Genomic DNA, 22705 nt, shown 5'->3' with positions numbered 1-22705 from the left:
GGGACTGTTTATTTAAACTATCCACTTCCTTAACACTAGACAGAAGTTTGTTCCAATCATCACTTACTCTCTACTGAAAAAAATTTACATATACATCTATCATATAACTATCCTTTTTTCAATTTAATTACACACTTCATCCTCTTGTGAATGTCACTAAGAATTTTATCCCACAGATCTGAAGAGTAAAGTGCCATCAGAATTTAACACACTCAATCCATTTAAAGACTTAAACACTTCAATTAGGTCTCACAGGCCAAGTTTCCAGAACAAGTCTTTCTTAGTAAGAGTAGTTTGGCAAATCAAAGTTGTGTTCATTCCTTTTGGGATTCTGATCTAATTCTTTCAAATCTAATCCTTTCTAAATTGTTTTTAATCATCTAGCATCCTGCTTTACACTAAATATTGTAAAAGTAACAAGTTTTATGTCTAATTTTAAATTAAAAATACCACTCAATTTACCAAACTTATTTCTAAAGCTGTGCTCCTTCTACTATATTAAATATGTGAAATCTTATAAACCACTACATAAAATAACCTTAAGCATGGTGCTTCCCCAGATTCTTTTCCCACTAAAATCAAATTTTTTTAGGTAACTAATAGGGGGAAAAAATGGAGCACAACTATATAAAGTTTGAAATAATTCCAGAAAGATCTCTCATTACTTACCATGCTCAAGGGGGAAATTATTTAACATCTGTAAACCACCAATTACCAAGAGATCAGGGTTAAACATTTTTAGCAGCGGACTAAAGTTTTCAACAGATGTGAGAAAAGGATTTTGTGAATCACTATGAATGATAAACCTAGAAGAAATCATTTATCTTTTTATATTAAAATTATCAATAAAAATGGTATTTAAAGTTTATATTGTTAGAACATTTTTTATTTCTAAATTATATGCTACAAGTTCATATAAGATTAACCTATTTAAAAACAAAATTTTACAAAATATAAGGGCCATATGAAAAGTAATAAAACTGTGAACAGAACTAGTGATTTCAAACTGGAAAGTGATATATAGGATGCTATCATACTACTTTTTAGTAGCACAACTATGGATATGATTTCCAATACACTGGAAGTTAATAACACACAGGATAAATAGAGAACAAGAAAGAGTAGAACCATGAGAAACTCTGCATTAGTTGACAACTTACGAGAGTCATCTAGCAACATATGCAGTGAGTACTCAGAGAGAAAACTGACTACCCAATTATGAAAAAACTGTAAGGCAGATCATAAGATGAAAGCTGGCTTAGAAGACTAAGTGAAACATGACTAAAAGCCTTAGAAATGGTAAGGGTAACTGCTTCAGCTTCTCCAAACTTTCCATCAAATTTTTCTATAGATGAGAACTGATGGATCAATGCTGACAGAATCTACATTAGCAATTCCTTGCTAATCAGATAGCAAGTTTAGAGAGGATGGATGGATGGATTTTTCCGTTACTCTGGAAATGCTGAGGTAAGTACAATATGACAATTTGAAGGTAGTTATTTGTTTTGAATAAAAAGGTATAAAAAAGTAACAATAAAATGGTAGTTAGCTCCAGATCATAGGTTTTAAGTACAAGTAACATAGCAATATTATATGGTTTATAATATTGTTATGTTACTTATATTTTAAGTAAATTCAGGACCTGAAAACAGTTTAAACATTTAGTATGGCTGAAGAAATTATATTCAGCATTAATACTTCCTAGATAAGAATACAATGTGAACATCTCCAGGCATTTGATTCCCTAGAATTTTATCCCACAGATTTAAAAGTCTTACAAGTCACACAGCAGCATTTTGGGGTGGGTGCCATGGATTCCTTGTAGGAAGAGATTACCAGCATAAACAATGGATTATTATCAAGATTCAGGACTTTGTTCAAAGAGTATTTACTCAGTGGCATTATCACAAGGTGAAAGAAAATTTTCAAAGAATTTTTTTTTTAAATGACAGCTTCTTTATAAGCTTTGCTTTCTTGCACTATTCTGTCATGAATGTTTGTGTATACACTAATGAAACATTTTTCATTTTTGATTATGAAACTTAGAGATATAATATCAGAAGATATTATATTATAGACACTATTGCAAAAAGATATTTTACAGTGTTAAAAAAAAAAGCATTCCAACTAAAGACCTATTCAAGAACTTTAAAAAGAAACATTAATATGAACACATCAACATAGGCACTTTTAAAAAAGGCTTACCTATTTGCTCTGGGAGCAAGATAAGGACCCCATTCCTGTTGTGAAGGATATTCTAAAAGAAGATGAATGTCATCCACTTCTACTGTTGGGCCAGAGACAGTTATTTGAGGAGAAATATGATTCTGAAGTTCTTTGGACATTTGCGCACCCAATAATACCTCACAGCCTTCCTTTGCAAATCTATTAGCCATGACTGGTGCACTGCCTCCCATTGCCCATTTAATACTGGGTGCTTTTACAGAAGTTTTCAGTATATCTTCAAAGAGTGTTGCATTACTAATATATCTCCTGAAAAATTTAAGAAGTTTAAGAAAAACTGATCCATGACATTTCAAATTCAAAACACTGACACAAATACACACAATCAATTACAAATTTTGATCTTAGTGATTGCTAGCTATCTGAATTTTTAAAAATGTTATGTTCCTTTTTGTTGTTTTATAAAATGTGATAATGAAATGCTTAAAATAAACAAAAATGCTCATAGCCTGCTTCCTGATATGTAAGAATTGTAATTCACGTTTATCAATTGATGAAGCAAGAAAACAACCTTAATAACACAGAAAACTACAACATAGCACAAATAAAGTAGCATGCAAATTAATGGAAACAAGCACTTGTGATGCAGAAAATGTTAGTTTTATGTGCCAAAAGCAGCTGTGGGAAAGAAATTATATTGTCACTTTACAACAAATTATGTTATTTTAAACAAAGTAGCATTAATTGCTTTAATTAATTTTCCTTATAATTAGTTCATTTTAATAGAAGTTTCACAGTTTATTAGTTTGAAGTGTATTTGTGGTTTACTATGTTTTTTCATGTTTCAGTTATGGATATCACACCAAAGAAAAGAACAAAAATTGTAACGTTGTCTGAATATACACACCCACCAATGACTCAAAGAGAAATAGCAAAAACATGTGGAGTGAGTGTGACTGCTATAAATATCCTGTAAATAAAATTCTTACTCAAGAAAGAAACAGGATTGATATCTTCAAAGTAGAAAAGTTGTTGTTATTTGATTTTTAGGGGCATTAGCAACTAAGGCCATATTGCTCTGGGGATATGCGGTGGTCATTCCCTGACCTTTCCGCATCCTCCGTATTTGGTGGTCACGGGCTCGAACTCCAGTCTAATCAAGGAGCGTGTGCTACACACTGCTGCTCCTGCCCACCTGGCTACGGAGGTGCAAAGTAGAAAAGAACCTGTGAGAGAAAGTGAAAAACTACAGTCAGAGATAATACAATCCTTTTAAGAAAATCTAAGATTGACCCACAGAAAACAAGTTTTGATCTTCAAAAAGAACTTGTGGATGCTGGAATTCACATCCATGACTCCACAATTCACTGCAGACTCTTGGAGGGTGGTCTAAAGGCAAGGTGCCTTATGACAAAACAGCTTCTAACAGAGAACATGAAGAAAAAAAAGTATTGGAGTGCAAAGAAATATGCTGAATGAAAAACAACAGTGGAAAAAAGGCGCGATTTTCCGATGAGACTCATCTTACTGTTCAAGGCAGGCACTCTTGTTAGGTTTGAAAACAAGATGGGGAACCAGTTCTTGTGAAGCATATCCAATAGATGGTTAAACATCCTGTAAAAAAGATGTTTTGGGTCTCATTTTCACCAAAAGAATCCTGTGACATTATTCCTTTGATGGAATGATGAACAGTACAAAATATTTGCAAAATTTGGAAACATGTTATTCTTGCATTGAGTAATATAGGTGTCTTCCAGCAGAACCTCATACCTTGCCATTCTTTGAGAGCTGTTAAAGCTTTCATGCCAAAAAATGGCATTACATATCTTGATTGGCCAAGTAATTCACTTGACATTAATCACATAGAAAATAATTAGTGGACAATCTGTAAAGGAAAATTTGAGAAAAATGGACTGCACAACAAAAATTAAAATGATTTAATCCTTAACTCAAGTTTGGTTCCATAATCCAGAAATCTGTCAAAAACTGGTGGAATCTATATCAAATAGAGCGTAACAACTTATTTCTGCCAAAGAAGGCCATATTCCTTACTAAGTTCCACTTTTATAATGTATTTGTTCAATAAATGCTTATATCTGTAAATAATTGGCTTGTTTCCATTAATTTGCACACTACTGTAAGTGATTACTGATTTATTGAAAGAATATCAAAGATCATAATATCCACCAACTTCAAAACACCCTCAGAAACACTGAGGTAACTACTAATTGTTCAGACCACAATAACTCTCTAATATAGAGCAAATGGTTGCAGACAACTTTTGTAGAAAGTATGATTAATTCAGTCTAATTTCATAATGCTGATTGATAAAATCTGAAGAATGATGGCATTGCTCTTTAATTGTAAGTCATTTTCATCTAGCAGCACAATTTTAAAATTTAATTGACCAAAATTTTTATATGACAGAAGAGATGATTCAGAGCTGTCTACAGATACACGATGGATGTGGCTGAGTAAAACATTTCTGCTTATGAAGTTGATTTGTAGATATTACAGCTATATTTCACACTTTTGTTCAGTACTTACATCTTTCATGATACCCATTAATTTATGTAAGAAATATGTCCAAAAAGAGTTGTTCCTTGTCCATTTAAATTTACAACTCTGAAAACCAATCCTCTTTTTCAGTATTAACTATAGTATTAGTAGTACCAAACAATGCAAGAAAAAAAGCTTAGACAACATTAGGCAAAAGAGAAAAAAAAAAAAAAAAAAAAACATCCGTCCATCCCTTCTAACCCTTACTCAAATGGGTATTTATTCAAAATACCCATTTCCATAAAAACAGATAGAAGTTTGTTCCAACATTCAAAGACTTGAAACATTTTTGAAAGCCCATGGATTCTTACCACGAGACCCTAAAAGTGGCTTTAATTTCCTGCATAAACTATGAAATATGAGAACAAAAACAACACGCTTGAAACTGCTGAAACAATCACAAAAGTGAAACCAAAACAAAGGTTTTGGTTTCACTTTCAGATTTAGTGTGACAGACATGAAACTGTACATAACTGCAAATATATGTACAAATATTTGTAAGGAATGTGCATATGCAAACTATGAATATACTGTACAAACTATATACCAATAAGACCTAAATAAATGTCAGATGAACTGATGACTAGTGGCTTGTTTGTTTGTTATTTGGTTTTTAGGAGCATTAGCAACTAAGGCCATATTACTCCGGGGATATGCAGTGGTCATTCCCTGACCTTTCCGCATCCTCCGTATTTGATGGTCACGGGCTCGAACCCCAGTCTAATCAAGAAGCGTGTGCTATGCACTGTCGCTCCTGTCCACCTGGCTACGGAGGCGCCTGATGACTAGTGGCAAAGAAGAAAAATAGATTGGGTGCTTACAGAATATCAAGAGACAAAGAAACCTACAATAAGTATAAACTAGTCTGCAATCAAGTCACTAAGGAGAGGAGGATTAGACAAGCTAAGACAAATTATAAGAAGTCCTTGGCTAAGAATGGATAGAAAAGTAGCAAAGAATTTTTGGCATACATTAACACTAGGAGGAAAGAGACAAGTCACATTGAACCAGTAGATATGAATGACAAATGTTGTTGATCCTGTTCAGGTTGCTGACAAAATGAATAAATATTTTCATCTATATTCACCGTGTGATGAAGTTTTTAGGGATGGAAATGCCAGAAGAACATAAAATTCTAACTAGGAGCTAAATGATTTTGTGATAACTGAAAGTGGAAGGGAAACTGCCAAAGCTAAAAGTAAATGCACCTAGAGCTCACAGGATCTATACCATTAAATTAAATCTATATAATATCGGTGTACATCGATATTACATAGATATTAAACTCTTACTCTTAACGTATTATGCCTTGTGCATTTAGTTATTTTTAAACATTAAATTAAATTAAAAGAAAAAAAATTAGCTAAGCAAACATTTACACACAACTATAGATCACAGATGTTAAAATGTCTCCTCTATTAACAAAGGAAAATCAAAAGATGAAGTAAAAACAGAACCTTTAACCTTGACTTTGTTCCAAAAAAAAAATAACTGAGTCAGTAGTTAAAGAAATAATGAAGGACCATCTTCACAGGAATACAGCAATCACAGCACAGATAATTTAAATTTATATAAAAAGAATTTAAGTCAAATTTGTATAAAAGAAAGATTCTGTTACCATAAAAAATTTCAAAACAAAAATTTATTATGAATAGCCCACACACTTATTTTTTATTTTGCATGGATGATAAGATGGATGCTAAAGATCTCAGTCTAACACCAGTTTTCAAAAGTTTATAGCATGGCTACCAATAGATAAATTACCTGGAACTAGCAGATATAATACTATCAAAGAAAGAATATGTAATTTTTTTTTCAGAAAAAATTCTTCATGAGGAGAATTTTTGATTTTTTTTTTTGTCCACTTTGGTTTTCTTTGCAATAAAAATAGTATTCATATTATTGTATAGCTCTCACTCTCTCTGTAATAATTTTTCTTTCATAAAATGAAAGAAATCTGTAACACAGTGCTTATTCAAAAAAAAATGATCTCTTTTGGCCTCAGCACTGTCAAGAGTAAACAGAAATTTATTATTATTTTTTATTTTTTGCTGCTGACAAAAGTTACTGGTTCTCTTATTTTTGAGAAATTTTCTATGAGCAATGACTGTTTTGGTCTTAGTGCACAGTTTCATATGCAGTGTATGATCATGATATTATATCTAGTCCAATGTTTTTGTGTTCATGTGTCAATCTGCATATTGTGCAGCCTTGAAAAACCCAGAATGACTGATGGAGAAAGAAACCATACTCCCACTGCCTGAGATCAACATACTATAGCCCTGATTGAAAAGACATGAATTCATCCAGTCTCAAATGGCATTTGAATTTGCCTCTCTGATTTATTTTTTATACAAAAGGTATTAGAACCTATAGTATTTAGTACCATGTGTGGGTTGAAAGCTGAGAGGATGAAAGAATATACCTGTTGACATTAGATTTGAATTTCAGTAGAGCAATTTTCAAGAAATACATGCAAAGGGAAGGAACGTGTTCCAGAAAATGGAAGTTGAAGGAATAAATAAAGAAGAAGAATTGGTTCTGCAAGTTTGAAGTTGAATAGTAAAAGGATACTGACTGGTTGTGGCATATGTTCAGACTAGTTTGGAAGAGAGAGAGAGAGAGAGAGAGAGAGAGAGGAGGAATTATAGAAGCCATTTTCAGAAAAACAGTGCTCATGGAAGGATCTATAGAAAAGGTATGCAGCAGAAACAGAATGGCTATGAAACAGAGTGGAGAGACCTTTGTAAGAGACAGATAATTAATTAACCTAACTTCTGTCTTTTAAATGGAGTCTAGAAGACAAAGAGAGGTTATTGGGCACCGCCCCAGATGTAGGAACAATATTCCATGGTAAGACAGATTTGAGATCTGTTCAGAGTTACAGTAGCTGTTTAGAAGAAATATAATGCCGAGAGTGAAAGAGAAAACCCAGTTTTTAGAGGCAGAGGAAGCAATATTTGTGATCTGCCAAGAGAGATTAGAAGTCAGGGTAATCCCCTAATAGAGATAGGTGATCTTGTCTAGAAATCTGAGTTTTGTTGAAGGTTCCTTTTTGCAAGATAAGACAGGATTGGGTTTTAGAAGAATTGAAATTAAGTTATTTTTGCCCCACTGGAAAATTATTTGGAAATCAGCATTTAAGGAATTGGCTATGGATATTTGAGAAGTTGAAGCTGGTTGTGCAGGGCATGGTTTCTCAAACTAGAAGGTAGAATGCAATGTGTTATCATCAGAAAAACTATGGATAGCATTTCTGGTCAATGGAAGAAGGTCATTAGTGTACAAGAGGAAAAAGAACTGAACCTTGAGGAACATCAACATTAGTGGAGAAGTTAGAAGACAGAGCCATCTACCAATAACTGCAGTGAGCAATCAGAGAGAAAGCTGGATATCTTTCACAAAAAACAGTTGGAAAACCATAAGATGGAAGCTTATTTAGAAGATCTTTATGCCAAACATGATCAAAAGCCTTTTAAATGTCAAGAGCAACTGCTTGAGTTTCAAACTTTTCCATTGAATCTGCCTGTAGATATGTAAAATAAGCCAGTAGATCGGTACTAACGCAAAATCTTAAACTATCTAGAAACCTTCCATACTGATGATCATTGATCAGATGGAAGGTTTCTAGACAGTTAAGGATTTTGTAGTTAATGGATTTCCCAATACTTTAGAAAGAGTAGAAGTGCAATGGGATGATAACTATATGGGAGGAATCTGGCACCCTTTTTAGGAACTGGCTGTATATGAGTAAATTTCCAAAAAGAAGGAAAAACACCAGCAGAATAAGAAAATGTATAAAGGCAACACAGAACATAAGTATGCTCAGAAGCACAAGTTTTGGGAACAAATGGAGAAATACCAAGAGGACCAAGCACTTTCTTGACATCGAGACTGTTCAAAATTCTTCTGACATCCTTTTAACAGATGGCACTGAATGGAGTGTACTGGAATGATAGAAGGTGGTTTATCAAGATCATCAATACACAAGTTAGAAGTAAAGTAGAATGCTAGCAGCTCAGCTTTATCGTTAGCTGAGGTGATAACAAAACCATCGGGTTTTAACAGAGGTGGGATTACAGATTGGCAAAAGTTGCATCCAATAGCTTTGACAAGAGACCAGAATGCTTTACTACTACTTAGACAAGAAGCAAGTTTTTTACTCCTAGACTGTACAAAATCTAGTTTGGAGTTAATAATAACTGCTTTACAATTGTTGCAATCTGGTGGAAACTGAACCTGGAGATTTTGGATGCAAGTCAATTTCAATATGCAGCATTCTTATCTGAACAGCTTCGGCACATTTACTGGAAAACAAAGGACAATGGAAGAGGTTTCGGTAAATTAGGTAGGGTCAGATAAATGAGTGACAAATGGAGAATCCACTGTACCATCATGAAAGCTAGTGGCAAAATATTGATAATGATATTGTTTTCTTATTTCTCAATAACTGAGATTTTTAATTATTACATTAATTATATATTATTAAAGTGCAGCCATTATCAACCCACTGCAGGATGGAAGCCTCCTCAACAATTCATGTTGAGGGAAATGGACCATAATCTGCCATGCTGGTCCAGTGCGGGTTGGCAGATCGACCGTATTCAGCAGTCAGGGGCTTGAACCCCGGTCTACTCAAAGAGCGTGTGCTACTGCACTCCCGCTCCTCCCCACTCGGCTACAGAGGCCTCTATATATTATTATGAGGTGCTAAATTTAGCATGAGCACACATTTAGCAAGGGTGAAAACAAGTGAAGTTTATATAAGCAAATAAATTTCAGTCAAAATGTATTTCCAAAAAAACATTCCTTCCTGCAATCTAAGGTAACCTAAAGGAATAAATCTTAAATGTTTTAAAATTATCTATCCTGTGCATATTTTTAAATCTCTACAAATGTATAACCTATAATCTGAGTGCCTACTTCACAAGAGAGTATTACATAATGTAATAATGGTTTATAAGTTATTAGTGAATGTACCACCATTTGGGATATTATTAGTTTTTACATGTTATTATTATATGGTGTCTGCAAGGAAGTCTGAGGTTTTTGCTGCACCAGCCAAAAAAAAAAAAAAAAGTTACCCTGAGAGAGAGAGAAAAAAAAAACTATAAGGGAATCACCAAGAAAGAGAATGGCGACATCCAGCTCAGGATTTTGGGTATGCCAAGCCCATACTCACCAGATATGAGCCCTGCAGAATTTTGATTTCATTTGGATAATATATTTTCTGTGGATTTATTTATATTTTGGGAGAGAAACATTTGTTCAGTTATACAGTTTGCCGAGCATATTTTATATACAGTTGTGAGATTTTTTCCCTTTTCCTTTAAGATGAATCTTGAGATACAATCTCATATGTAAGGGCAGATTTCAGGGAAGGTATTTTGAATAATAACACCCCTAAGTTTATTCTAAAAGCATTTTGTTGCATACTATGCTTCTGCATTATCTGTGAAAATACATACTGCCCCTCCTACACCCAAAAACTAGATCTGCCTTTGCTCTTATTGTTAAATTTTTTCCAAATTTTCTAACAACTGTTTGAATGAAATAAATTACTTTTGTCAATAGGACTGGATACTTTTAAATATCTTTAAATGGAAACATATATTTATTATTTGCATTTTTGACTTAGACGATGTCAATCTTTGGGAATGTATTTTCTGTGTTAAAACAGATTTCTAATACTATAAAATCCTACACTATAAATAAATAAATCTCTTTATATTCTGGATGGCCGAGGCCAAAAAAAAAAAAAAAAAGGTTTACAACTGCCACAACAGTGCTGCAGCAGCTGGTATTTTGCATAGTTTGGAGACTAGGCAATTGCAAGATCATCTGATTGAGGTATTTACGGCTTTGAATGGTTTAAGCAAGCTCAATGCTGATGGGATTCGTCCTTTTGCTCAGATTATGCACTTCAGGGGGCATAAATTCAAACTGAAGAAAGACAGTTGCAGACTCCTCTGCAAAATGAAGAAAGACAGTTGCAGACAGTTGTTGACTCATCTCTAACAGAGTCTTTCCACTCGCTGTCTCATATACGTACTGTTTCTGCTGCATGCCTTTTCTACAGATACTTCCATGGGCACTGTTCTTCTGAATTGGCTTCCATAATTCCCACTCGCTCTCTTTCAAAACAGTTTGAACACATGCCGTCACCAGCCATTTACTGTCCAACTTTTCATCTTTCTCGTTTATTCATTCAACTGCCGTTTTCTGGAACAACCTTCCTTCATACGTATTTCCTGAAAATTACGGTCTACAGAAGTTCAAGTCTAATGTCAACAAATATCTTCTTTCGTCTTCTCAACCTCCAACCCAAGCACGGTACTAAATACTATAGGTTCTAATACCCCTCATGTTTGGGGTTTCCATAAAAAAAAAAACAAAACAGATGTATGAAAATTTCCCTTTAGCCATCAAGTGGTTGACCACTAGGACCAACTTCCATTTATCGTTGTGGAAGTTGATGCTTAAATAAATTCAAGGAAGAACTAGACAAATTGGTGGAGGGAGTGAATAGGTGAAATGGGAAGTGCTTTTTTTTTTTCTTTTTTTTTTTTCCTTCTCGCTGATGCTGTATTAGCTTGCTTTCTTGCATCATATACAAATACTAATGCTAAGACAGAAGAACAGTGAAAAATACAAGGTACTTCGTAGAGAAAATGATAATCCCAAATTAACATACCAATTGTGTGGTATAACACTCAAGGTAGTGGAGAATGAAAAAGACTTTGAGGTAATTCTGCAGTCTATATGAAATTCTCTGAGAAGTACAATCTGTCAGGATAGCTCATGAGGTTCTGCCAATGACATACAATAATTTTTCCAGCAAGGATAAGAAAGTGATTATACTGCTGTATATGGACTACATCTTGAGTATTGAATGCAGGTCTGAAAGCCTTATTTTTGGAAATATGTGGATGTATTGGAACGGGTACAGAAAATAGTATTTGTAGAGGCATATGATGCAAGAAAGCAAGCTTATACAGCATCAGCCAAAAAAAACAACTTCCCATTTCACCCATCCGGTCACTCCAAATGTCTGTTTATTTCAGCCTTAAATTTATTTAAGCTATCAACTTCCACAACAACAGATCTAAGTCGGTTCCAGCAATCAACTACCTGCTGGCTAAAGGCAAACTTCTGCACATCTATTCTACAACTGTCTTTCCTCAATTTGAATCTATGTCCCTCAGATTCTTAATCTGAGGGACATAGATTCCATCAGCATGGAGCCTGCTGAAACCATTCAAGGCCTTGAATGCCAATTAGATCACCTTGCAGGTGCCTAGTCTCCATATGCTACAATTTACAGAATTTAAGTCTCTCCTGGTAAGAGAACTCCTTTGTTCCTCTCAATCTTGTTGCCCTTCTCTGTACTCATTCTAGCAACTCTACATCCTTCCTAAAATGAGGCCCCCAGACCTGTACGCAGTACTCAAGGTTTGTTCTGATTGTCTTATACAAAAGGTATAATCACCTCCTTGTCTCTGCTAGCAAAATTCCTATATATCATTGACAAAACTCCATGACCTGCTCTGGCAGCCAGTCTGCACTGCTCAAAGAACTTCACAGAAATAAGATTAGTACGAGGAATTAAAGAGTGCACTTACTAAGAAAGCCTTCGGTCCTGCAAACTGCAGCATCTGGTGTCTAGGCACACCTGTGAGGAGATCTGAATGCAGTGTTCAATACACTGAACAAACTCAATGCTAATGGCATTCTTCCTATTGCTAGCAATACACACGAAGCATAAATTCAAACTGAGGAAGGATGGCTGCAGTATGTAAAAACAGAAATTTGCCTTTTGCCAGCAGGTAGTTGACTGTTGAGACACACTGAGTGAACAGAAATCATGGGATACCTACCTAGTAATGGGTAGGGCCACCTTTCAAGGCACTGAGTCCACTAATTCACGAAAGCATTCCACAGTTGCTTCCATCCATGCTTGCTGCACCACTGTCCATAATTCTGTTGCATTCCTGGGTGGAGGATCAAAAGCTTGAACGGACCTTTCCACAGCATACCAAAGATGCTCTACAGGGTTCACGTACAGTGAACGGGGAAGCCATTCCATGGTGTTAAAATCTGTGGAATGTTCTTCGAACCATGTTCTAGTCACCATAACTCTGTGGGGAGGCACATTGTCTTGCTGTAGGAGTCCATTGCCCTGTGGGTGCACGGTGGCGATCTGCATCCCTTCATGGTCATCGTGCACCCACAGAGCAATGGACTCCTACAGCAAGACAATGCTGTAGGAGTCCAATGCAAAGATGGACACAACCTGGACAGTTCAGAGATGCATCTAGATGTACCAGAGGTCCCAACATGTACCAGATCAACATGCCCCAGACCATTACTGACCCTCCTCATTTTAGGAAGGATGTAGATTTGCTTGAGCGTGTACAGAGAAGGGCAACAAGATTGGTGAGAGGAATGAAGGGATCCTCTTACCAAGAGAGGCTTAAGTTCTGCAAATTGCAGCAGCTGGAGACTAGGCACCTGTGCGGTGATCTGATTGAGGTGTATAAGGCCTTGAATGGGTTGAGCACGCTGAATTCTGATGGGATCCTTCCACTTGTTCAGATCACGAACCTAAGGGGGCATAAATTCAAATTAAGAAAAGACAGATGTAGAATAGATGTGGGGAAATTTGCCTTTAGCCAGTGGGTGGTTAATTGCTGAAACAACTTCCATCTGTCGTTGTGGAAGTCGATAGGTTAAATAAATTTAAGGAGGAACTGGACAGGCATTTGGAGGGAATGGTGTGATTTTTTTTTTGGCTGATGCTGCATAAGCTCATACACTTGCTTTCTTGCATCACATGCCACTACCACCCTGGGTGTGCCAAGCCCATACTTACCAGATCAGGTGTGAGCCTCTGGGATCCACATCCTTCTTAAAATGAGACTTCTAGACCTCTATGCTGTACTCATGATGAAGTCTAACCATTACTATATTACAACACAATAATCACCTCCTTGCCTTGCTATCAAGATTCCTGTATATCACTAATAAAACCCCACTAAATGTCCTAGCAGCCTATCTACTATTCATGTTCAACTCTGCAATTATCCCCAGATTTTCCATCTCTAAAAGCCTATTCACAAGTGTATGTAATGCAAAATATTTATTTAATTTGTCAGCAACCTGAACAGGACCATTAATAACTATGCTTAAAATAAGCAAAGAATTCTTAGCCAAAGATTTCTCATAATCTGTCTTGGCTTGTAGAAACCTAACTCTTAGGTTTCTACTTAGATTTCTGCATCCTGATAATTTATAATCCTCCCATTTTTCTTCTCTGCCACAAATCTCATTAGTTCATCTGACATCCTACCCCTTGAACAATATCTCTAAATATAAAAAGCTTAGTTGCCTCTATGACTACTAACCCTTTAAAATTTTCCATTGGTAAGATCAGTTGACCCCACTGAACTGGATTTAAAAAAAACTGTCTGAGACCACTGTAATCACCTGTACAAAAGCAAAAATTCTTCCTTTTGCCTTTGACAGCTAGCTACCTGAACAGTTACATCTTTAAATAAATCCTATGTCAATACACCATGATCTGTATACACTTTACAATACACTTTCCCTGTAGATTCTTAATGCATGAAGAGTCACTGCAAATAATAAGATCAAGAGTATTGCTTTCTCTCATTATCTCTCTCTCTCTAACGTGCTGGTGTAGAAAATAGTCATCCAATATATCCACTTGCCTTGCTAGTATGCAAGTGACCACCCTCAAAAATTAAAATTTGTCTGTGTAGTTTTCTGGGGTGCACTGCCTTTAATGTTTATATAGTAAAATGTTTAAATTGTGTTTCAAACAGATTTTTCTCAGTAATTATACATTTTTTAATATTATTAGCTATATGGTGCAAGGAAGCCTGAAGCTTATGCTGCAACAGCCAAAAAAAAAATAAATAAATAAATAAATTTCTAGTTACTCTGTGAGAGAGAGAGAAGTGGAAGGGAATCACCAAGAAAGAGAAGAATGATGTTATCCAGCTCAGGACCCTGGGGGTGCCAAGCCCGTACTCACCAGATGTGAGCTCCCCGGGGTTAGTACAGAACCCTGTATTGTGGGATAGTATTGCTGTATTGTGGCCATTCTCCAAGGGAGTCCGCTTTTCAATACTTAGTAGAAACACGTGACAACACTGGAATGCATCACAGAACGCACACACATATACATTAATGTACACAATACGTGAGTTTTAAACATACTTACTCTGCTGCAGCTCCATAACGAAAAAAATACGCAAATACTTTCAAGAGTTCCTCATTAGATGTTATGATATCATAATGTTCTGGTTGCACCGGAGGAGGTCCTGAAAGCACTTCTTCGCTTCGCACAACCCCATCTTTACAAGACCCAAACCCAACGGCAATTTTTATATTTGGCGAAATAGATACTTTCTTTTCCGCTCTTAAAAGTCCACTAAGTGTTCCGTTTACTCTTTGAAGAAGTAATTCTTCTTCATTTCTTGAATAATAATAGGCTAGAATAAAGATAACCAGCGCACCTCCAAAATACTTAATCCTCGTGGAAGACATACTGCGTTTACGAATTCACAGAGACATTTCCTCCCAACTACATGTGATAACAGCTGACTAAACATCGATTGATTACACCTTACGTGTTATAAGATTAAGATGATTAAAATAATGAAAGTGCTGCGCTACACGTGAAAGGGAGGGAGGGAAGGAAAGCGATACACCAGTCCAATCCAAGGCCAAATGACAGCTACAAGTATGCCATAAAATTAAATTGATTTTTTCTAATATTTGGAAAAGAGATCAAGGGCGCCGAGGAATACATGTACCACCTGCATAAAAGTAAAGCTGCATATTTTACTGTAATTGCGTCATGTCAATTATTTTATTACAGAGATGAGTTGACAAAAAAAAAGACATACAGATATAATGGAAATAAACGAAATTAGCAGTCACACTGAATGATTCAGAAATAGTTTTCCTTTCCTTTTATTCCATCCATGATCTCGATCTATTTAAATAATAATCATATATACTTTTAATTTTCTTCTTAGAAATAGAGTCAACAACATATTACAACCACAGAAATTTTTATGTATTAAGTTTCAGATGGCAGCACACTCGCACGTAATAAAGAAAAACAACGTGTGTTTCAATCTACGAAAACAAGAAGTAAATAAATTATGGCTCATCTTGTACTTGTGGTTATTGCTCTGAGAACAGTTAGTTGTTATGGTCCAGACAAACCTGTTTCTGCTATTGTTGCTTAAACTACTGTATGTGTTTGTATCCCGAGTCTTAGAAATAAGCTGATACTGATTGAGAATGCCATTATATAACCAAATCAAATAACAATTAAAATTTGGGTGGGTGGAGAGTTGGGATATCGCTACTGGTTGAGGACCAAATGGGCCTCATTCAGTGGACTATTTTATTATTATATTAAGCTCACCCATAAATTATTACATAAACCTGTATTTGTGTCTATAAATTGCGTGTATTCTCTGGTCGATTTGGCTGTTTTGCTTGACGAAAAAAAAACTCCAGTGTAGGGGGGGGGGGGAGAACCGTGCTATCTACGCTTGATACCGACTAACTTAGACACGGAGTGAAAAAAGCCCATTAAAGTTCCTCGCGTCATCGACGGAATTCGAACCCGGGCCTTTTCCACCTGGTGTGGGAAGGACGGTGACGATACCACTGTGCTACCGCGCAGACTATCATTAAGTGGACTAGCGCACAACCTTGACGTAATGACACAATCATTTAGATTAAAATGCATCACAGTAAACGCGCTGGTGGACCCAGCCAAACGACCGGTTTTCCCCGCAGAACTGGACAACAGTCCCGATCGGTGGTCAAAACCGTCAACAAACGTACACAAGAACCGCAAGGCAAAAGAGGGGGGAGGAGTTTGACAGTGGGAATTAGCGGCAAAATAAAACCGTGGGTGTTTCATCAAACACCAAGGATTTAACCGAGGATTTGATACTACACATACTCTTTCGGACTACAGCTTTCACAGCCAGCACAGTTCTAAGCCAGACCAGAGAGTGGTGAAACTAAGAGGTTTTCACAACTGATGCATATTTTGGATGGTGATAATAATATTATTTTAATACTAATTAATTATTCATTAAAAATTAAATAATTGCTCTTGATTTTTAAGGAGTCCTTATGTGCTGTAATGTAATAACTAGATCGTATGTATAGCTTAACTTAATTTTCAGCACTCACCTCTATATTTAAATTAAAAAATTTAAATATATTTAATGAAGATTATATAATATTATTATTAAAAGTAATGTTTAAGAATATAATAAAGCATATTTAATAATATTGATAAGACAAATAATAATCATAAATAAAATATTAATAAGATAAAGCAAGGTAGTCAAATAAATGAACATATGGAAACAAGAAATGATCATCACAATGGCAGTGTCAAAAACCGAAATTGTGCCTAAAAGCGAACATCAGAACCCAGCAGCAATAAGCCTTGCAGAGAGCGCTTACATCGGACTTCAGAAATCCGAGATATTAAACACCTGTAGAATAGTCAGAGATTCTCAACCAATAATGCTTTCTTGCATCACGTGCCTTTACTAATGCTAATGCTAATAATAGCAACCAAACAAAACAAACCATCCCATACACCTGGTAGCAGAAACAGTGGTGGGATGGGAAAAACCCATTAGGAGAAGAAAAAATATATAATAATAACAAATACGTATATATTTAAAAGAAAGTCAGACATGGTAGTCACTTGTCCCGTAGTACACGGAAAAAGTGACTACCCGAAAACAGTGTGAACAACCACTAAGGTGCCAAAGAGCAGCAATAAGCCTCCAAGAGAATACCTACAAGAAACTCCAGGAAGCCGGCTCAACATCTGCAGGATAGTCACGAGTTGGTCGCTGACTGACAAAATAAGAGAAATAAAACCACTCCAGGAAAGTAGTAGGGGGGTTACGTCAAAGCGATCTACCAAAAAAAAAAAAAAATCCACAAATAGAATCTACATTAGCAATAGAATTACACTGATTTGCAAAACTTAAGGACCAACGCTATTTCCAAAGGTTACAACCACAAAAACAAACGAAACAGCCTGTCGCGATTTGCATAACTGTGGCCGTTCAGTAGAAAGACTGTGCACATGAAAAATTTGAATCGTGATGAGAGGGCTCACATAAACAGATAAAAGCAGCACTTCAGCAGTAATGGGCAAATTGGCTAGTAGACAACATCTGGATGACTTTACCAGGGTCGAATAATTGGGAAGCTCGAGGAGGGTCGAATTGCCAGAAATATGGCTGCAGAGTTCAGTATCGCTCATAGCATCGTCTCACGTGCGTAGTCGGCCATCAGAACAACAGGTACAGCTGTTCGAAGGACAGCTGTACCTGTGGCGGTTATCCACGAAAAACAACGCCCAATGACGACCACTATATACTCCTACAGGCCAAAAAGGAACCGACACCAGACAGCGGGTTCCATTGCAAACCAGCTAAATAGGAGCACAGGACGCAGAATATCGCAGTTTACTGTTTGTCCGACGGCGAGTACGCTGTGTCCCTTTAACTGTAAACGATGTCTCCGCTGTGGCCATCGGAGACATCGTTTACAGTGGTGCATCGAACACAAGGACTGGACAGCAGCGCAATGGGGTAAGGTACTCTTTACTGTTGAAAGTAGATTCAGTCTCAGCAGCGATTCTGGACGTCAGTTAATCTGGCGAGAGGTTGGCACACGGTATCGCCCGGCAAACACCACTGAAAGGGATCTGTATGGCGGTGAGATGTTCTTGTTTGAGGAGGCGTCATCTTGGATGGACGTACACAACTACAGATACTGGAAGGCGGTACTGTAACCGGTGCATGCTACTGTACTGAGGTAATCCTTCCCCATGTGCGTCTCTATTCCGAGGTGCCATTGGCCCCGAGTTCGTATTTATGGAAAATAACGCCACACCCCGTCGCACTGTAGCTGTTGATATGCTTTTGGAAAGTAAGGACATTGTTCGTATGGATTGGCCTGCCCGTTCTGCCGATCTATATCCCATCGAACACATATGGGACACTCTGGGAAGAAGCCTAGTGTCACATCCACACCCAACAGAAAATGATCACCAGCTGAAGATGGCGCTGACAGAGGAATGGAAAATGTTACCCCAAGAATTATCAACAACATTGTTCTAAGTATGGACAGGAGGTGCAAAGCTTGCATCGACATTAGGGGTTGCCATATCTCCTACTGAGGACCACCTCTTCCCTTTGTTCCATCATTGGCAGTGATGCATCTGTATCATGGCAGCCAGTGCTACGTTCCCATTTTTGAATAAATTCCCACTTTACCGTTTTGTTTACGGTGTTGTTTCCTTAATCATTTCTGTACCTCATGAGGTTCCTTTGGTATGCTTTTCCCATATCCAGGCCACTCCTATGAGAAGCTACAGGTGAAAACTTGACTGGTCCTTAAGTCTTGCACACCAGTGTAGTGGTGGTATACAATGCAAGAAAGCAAGCTCATAACCATCTTATACATCACTAAAACACAGTTCACGTCGACTTATACATCAGATCTTACATATCGCGCTTGTACAGAAAGCTTATACATTAATCAAAAAAAAAAAAAAAAATTTCCCATTTCACCTATCCATTCACTCTGGAAGTTGTTCTAGTCCTTCCTTGAATCTATTTAAGCTATCAAATTCCACAACGACAGGTACGAGTTTGTTCCAACAATCAAGCACTATCGCGCTAAAGGCAGATTTTGACACATCTATTCTGCAACTGCCTTTCCACAATTTCAATTTAGGTTCCTGAAATGCGTGATATGAACAAGAAGAAGAATAATCCAATCAGCATTGATTGGATTCTTCAAAGCCTTATACAGCTCATGCTTGGATATGTGTTTATGTAAGGAGCAGCTCCTAGAACGTCAGTTCAACTCCGCCTCGTATCTCTGTGAAGACCAGTATCACTACAAATGGCCAGATATGTGTGTGACGTCGGTTTGTGTGTATTGTGTGTCTTATGTCTGACCACTTGGCTACCCAGAAGCATCAATCACCTGGACAGATGTTCTTGGGTACCCGCCCACACTACGGGAAGGTGGGCCAGTTCCAGTAGATGGGACACCTATGGTCTCAGAGTATGAGACAAAAAAAAAAAAAAAAAAATCCTTCCCTGGGGAGAAAAAAAAAAAAGAAACCCGAAAGGAAGAGAAAGAAAAGAATAAAAATAATTAACTAAGATAACAAAAAAAATAATAATGATAATAATAATAATAAAATAAAATAATAAAAATATAAAAAATAAAATGAAATAAAATAAATAAATAGATAAAAATAAATAAATATATATACTGAGTATATATATATATATATATATATATATATATACATATATATATATATATATATATATATATATATATATATATATATATATATATACATATATATATATATATATATATATACATATTGGTTTTTAGCATATATACGCAAACCAACATACATATATATATACCAAAAAGCGAAAGGGGAAAAAAACCAAGGAGGGAGAAAGAGAGAGAGATAAAGAAAAGAGTATATCTTCCAGTTGTGCAACCAGTAAGAACGGCAGCATAAAAACACTTCGGTGCCTCCAGCCAGATGGATTTGATCAACCTCGTATCACTGGAATCATACTTTTTCTTAGTTCAAATACTGTACTTCTTTAGCAAATACCTGGAGCATCTGAAACTTACTAGAGTCTCTTAAAAATATAGCTTCTTCTCCTGGAGCTATACTCTCAAGAATTTCACGTATCGCTGTCCTGGCATTGTCATATATTCGACAATCGTAGATAGTATGAATCAGAGCTGTAATAATCAATATGTTCTACGTTGATAATAATATTAGTAAAATAATAAGAGGAGTTTCCCTCAATATAGTAGGTAGAACACTTCCGTATGATACCCTCCAGAAATCAAAACGGAAAAAACGAAAAAAATCGACAACTTACCGGTACATTAGAGTAAAATATAAATAATTAAATAATCAATCTAACACAATTCAAATCAATTTAAAACAATTAAAAATCAAATTAACGCAATTAAAAGAATCTAACGAAAATATTCAAAACGGTTATCCTTCCTGAAGCTGACAACGCTTTTCGATAGTATGTCGTGATCACAGGAATGAAAATTACCGAATCGGGTTAAACCTGAAACTTAAATAGTGATTAGCGCGTAAAGGCCCACGCATCGGAGATCAAATATGACCGCCGAACATTAACAGAATTCTCGTGTAATTTAATTTCAACGGTTTCTGCAATTAATAGTCGCGTATAATTACGTTTAACGTTAAGTATTTTGACCTCGTTAAATAAAAAAGTATGTTTTTCGTTAACATACTTTTTTTTTTTTAGCCTTTCAATTGCATGAAAGGCTAATTCTGACGCTGCTCAACGAGAAGCACGAACTGAGGCTTCATGTTGATTTACACTAATATTAAGAGAAAATCGCGTCGAACCTTGGTAAGACGAGTCGCAATCACTGCAAGAAATATTGTATACCAGATCATTAATTTGCGTTGCGAACACGGAAAGAACCGAGCGATTGTTCAGTATAGTGTGTAACTTCCGTATTGGCCTAGCTACAATTTTAAATTCGGTATCTTTAAAGAATCTGTTAAGCTGTTTGTGCCACTGTTCAACATATGGGACAGAAATAAAGTATTTTTTGATATTACTATTGTTGATTGGTGTAGTATTTTCTATTCTATCCTTAGCCTGTACCATAATTCGGTTTATTTTGGTAATGGAATAACCCCTGTTTAAGAATCTGCTAGTTAATATTTGTATTTCTGAGTCCAAAGCAGATTCCGTCGTTGAATATTTATAGGCATTTAGAAATTGATTAAAGATAATCGATCTTTTGTAGGTGAACGGGTGATAGCTATTATAATGTAGAAGCATACCGGTGTTTGTAGGTTTTCGATAGATGCTAAATTGTATTTTATTCGAGTCCCGGGTAAGCGTGAAATTTAGAAAGTTTAATGACTTTGTATCCATATCCTCCCTTTCCAATGTAAATTTGAGTCTATAATGAATATTATTAAACGAATGTAAAATGTCATGGATAGTATTACTATCGGTAATAACTAGAACATCGTCTAAATACCTCCCATAGTATGTGATACAGGGTCGAAAAGGTGTCAAATGTATATGCTCAATCGTTGAGAGATAGATCTCTGACATTAAGCCACTCAGGCTCAAACCCATTGGTAATCCAAAAATTTGTTTGTACACCTTGTCTCGAAAGGTGGTGTAGTTGGCCTCAACTAACAGTGAAAAATTTCCTTAATAGGTAGCTTCGTATAATTAATCGGTGTCGAGTTTTTATTTAACACATCCCAAATAATATCTAATGTGTATTCAACGTTTACATTCGTATATAACGAGGTAACATCTAGTGAGAATAAATTGTCATTGTCGGCGAGTCTACAGTCTTTAAGATTATTAAATCGTAGTTCTTAATCCCAAATTGTATTACCTGTCAAAAGGGTTTTATAATGTTATATACAACTACATTATTATGGTTCAGCTAAAGGAATTGAAGTCCAGAACATACAATATTCCTGCACTTTTCGGTCAGGTAAAATTACACAAGGCTGGATTTCCTATTCGACTTATTGTTTCCTACAGGAACTCGGCATTTTCATCCTTAGCCACACATGTTTATTTATTTATTTATTATTATTTTTTTTTTTTTTTTTTGGCTGATGCTGCATAAGCTTGCTTTCTTGCATCAAATGCCTCTACTAATGCTAATGCTAATGCTAATTTCAATAAAGAAACAGATCAAGCGTGTTGGCTGTATGATTAGGACTGTCTGATATTCTTGTAGGTAAATGAACAATCTGTGCAAGGTCATTAGTAATTGCAAAAGCCTCAGCATCTCG

At 36.0% G+C, this 22705-nt stretch overlaps 1 protein-coding gene across 2 annotated transcripts in view; it reads right to left on the bottom strand.

Annotated features, from left to right (window-relative positions):
- The window catches only part of LOC150085096 (ADP-dependent glucokinase), a 46085-nt gene extending 30474 nt beyond the window's left edge, over window positions 1-15611 (bottom strand). For both annotated transcript variants that reach the window (XM_090375769.1, XM_090375768.1), the window contains exons 1-3: window positions 14990-15611; window positions 2206-2493; window positions 670-806 (exon numbers count right to left, since the gene is read on the bottom strand). In XM_090375769.1, coding sequence (XP_090231895.1) covers window positions 670-806; window positions 2206-2493; window positions 14990-15315 — 751 coding nt within the window. In that variant the 5' untranslated portion in view covers window positions 15316-15611. The remainder of the gene's footprint in view (window positions 1-669; window positions 807-2205; window positions 2494-14989) is intronic.
- Between the last annotated feature and the right edge of the window lie 7094 nt (window positions 15612-22705).

This window comes from Mastigoproctus giganteus, chromosome 6 (genome assembly GCF_048544385.1).
Source record: "Mastigoproctus giganteus isolate SK-2022 chromosome 6, ASM4854438v1, whole genome shotgun sequence".
Lineage (NCBI taxonomy): Eukaryota > Metazoa > Arthropoda > Arachnida > Uropygi > Thelyphonidae > Mastigoproctus > Mastigoproctus giganteus.
The sequence above is the reverse complement of the archived record's forward strand: the minus strand, read 5'-3'. Positions and strand labels throughout refer to the sequence as shown.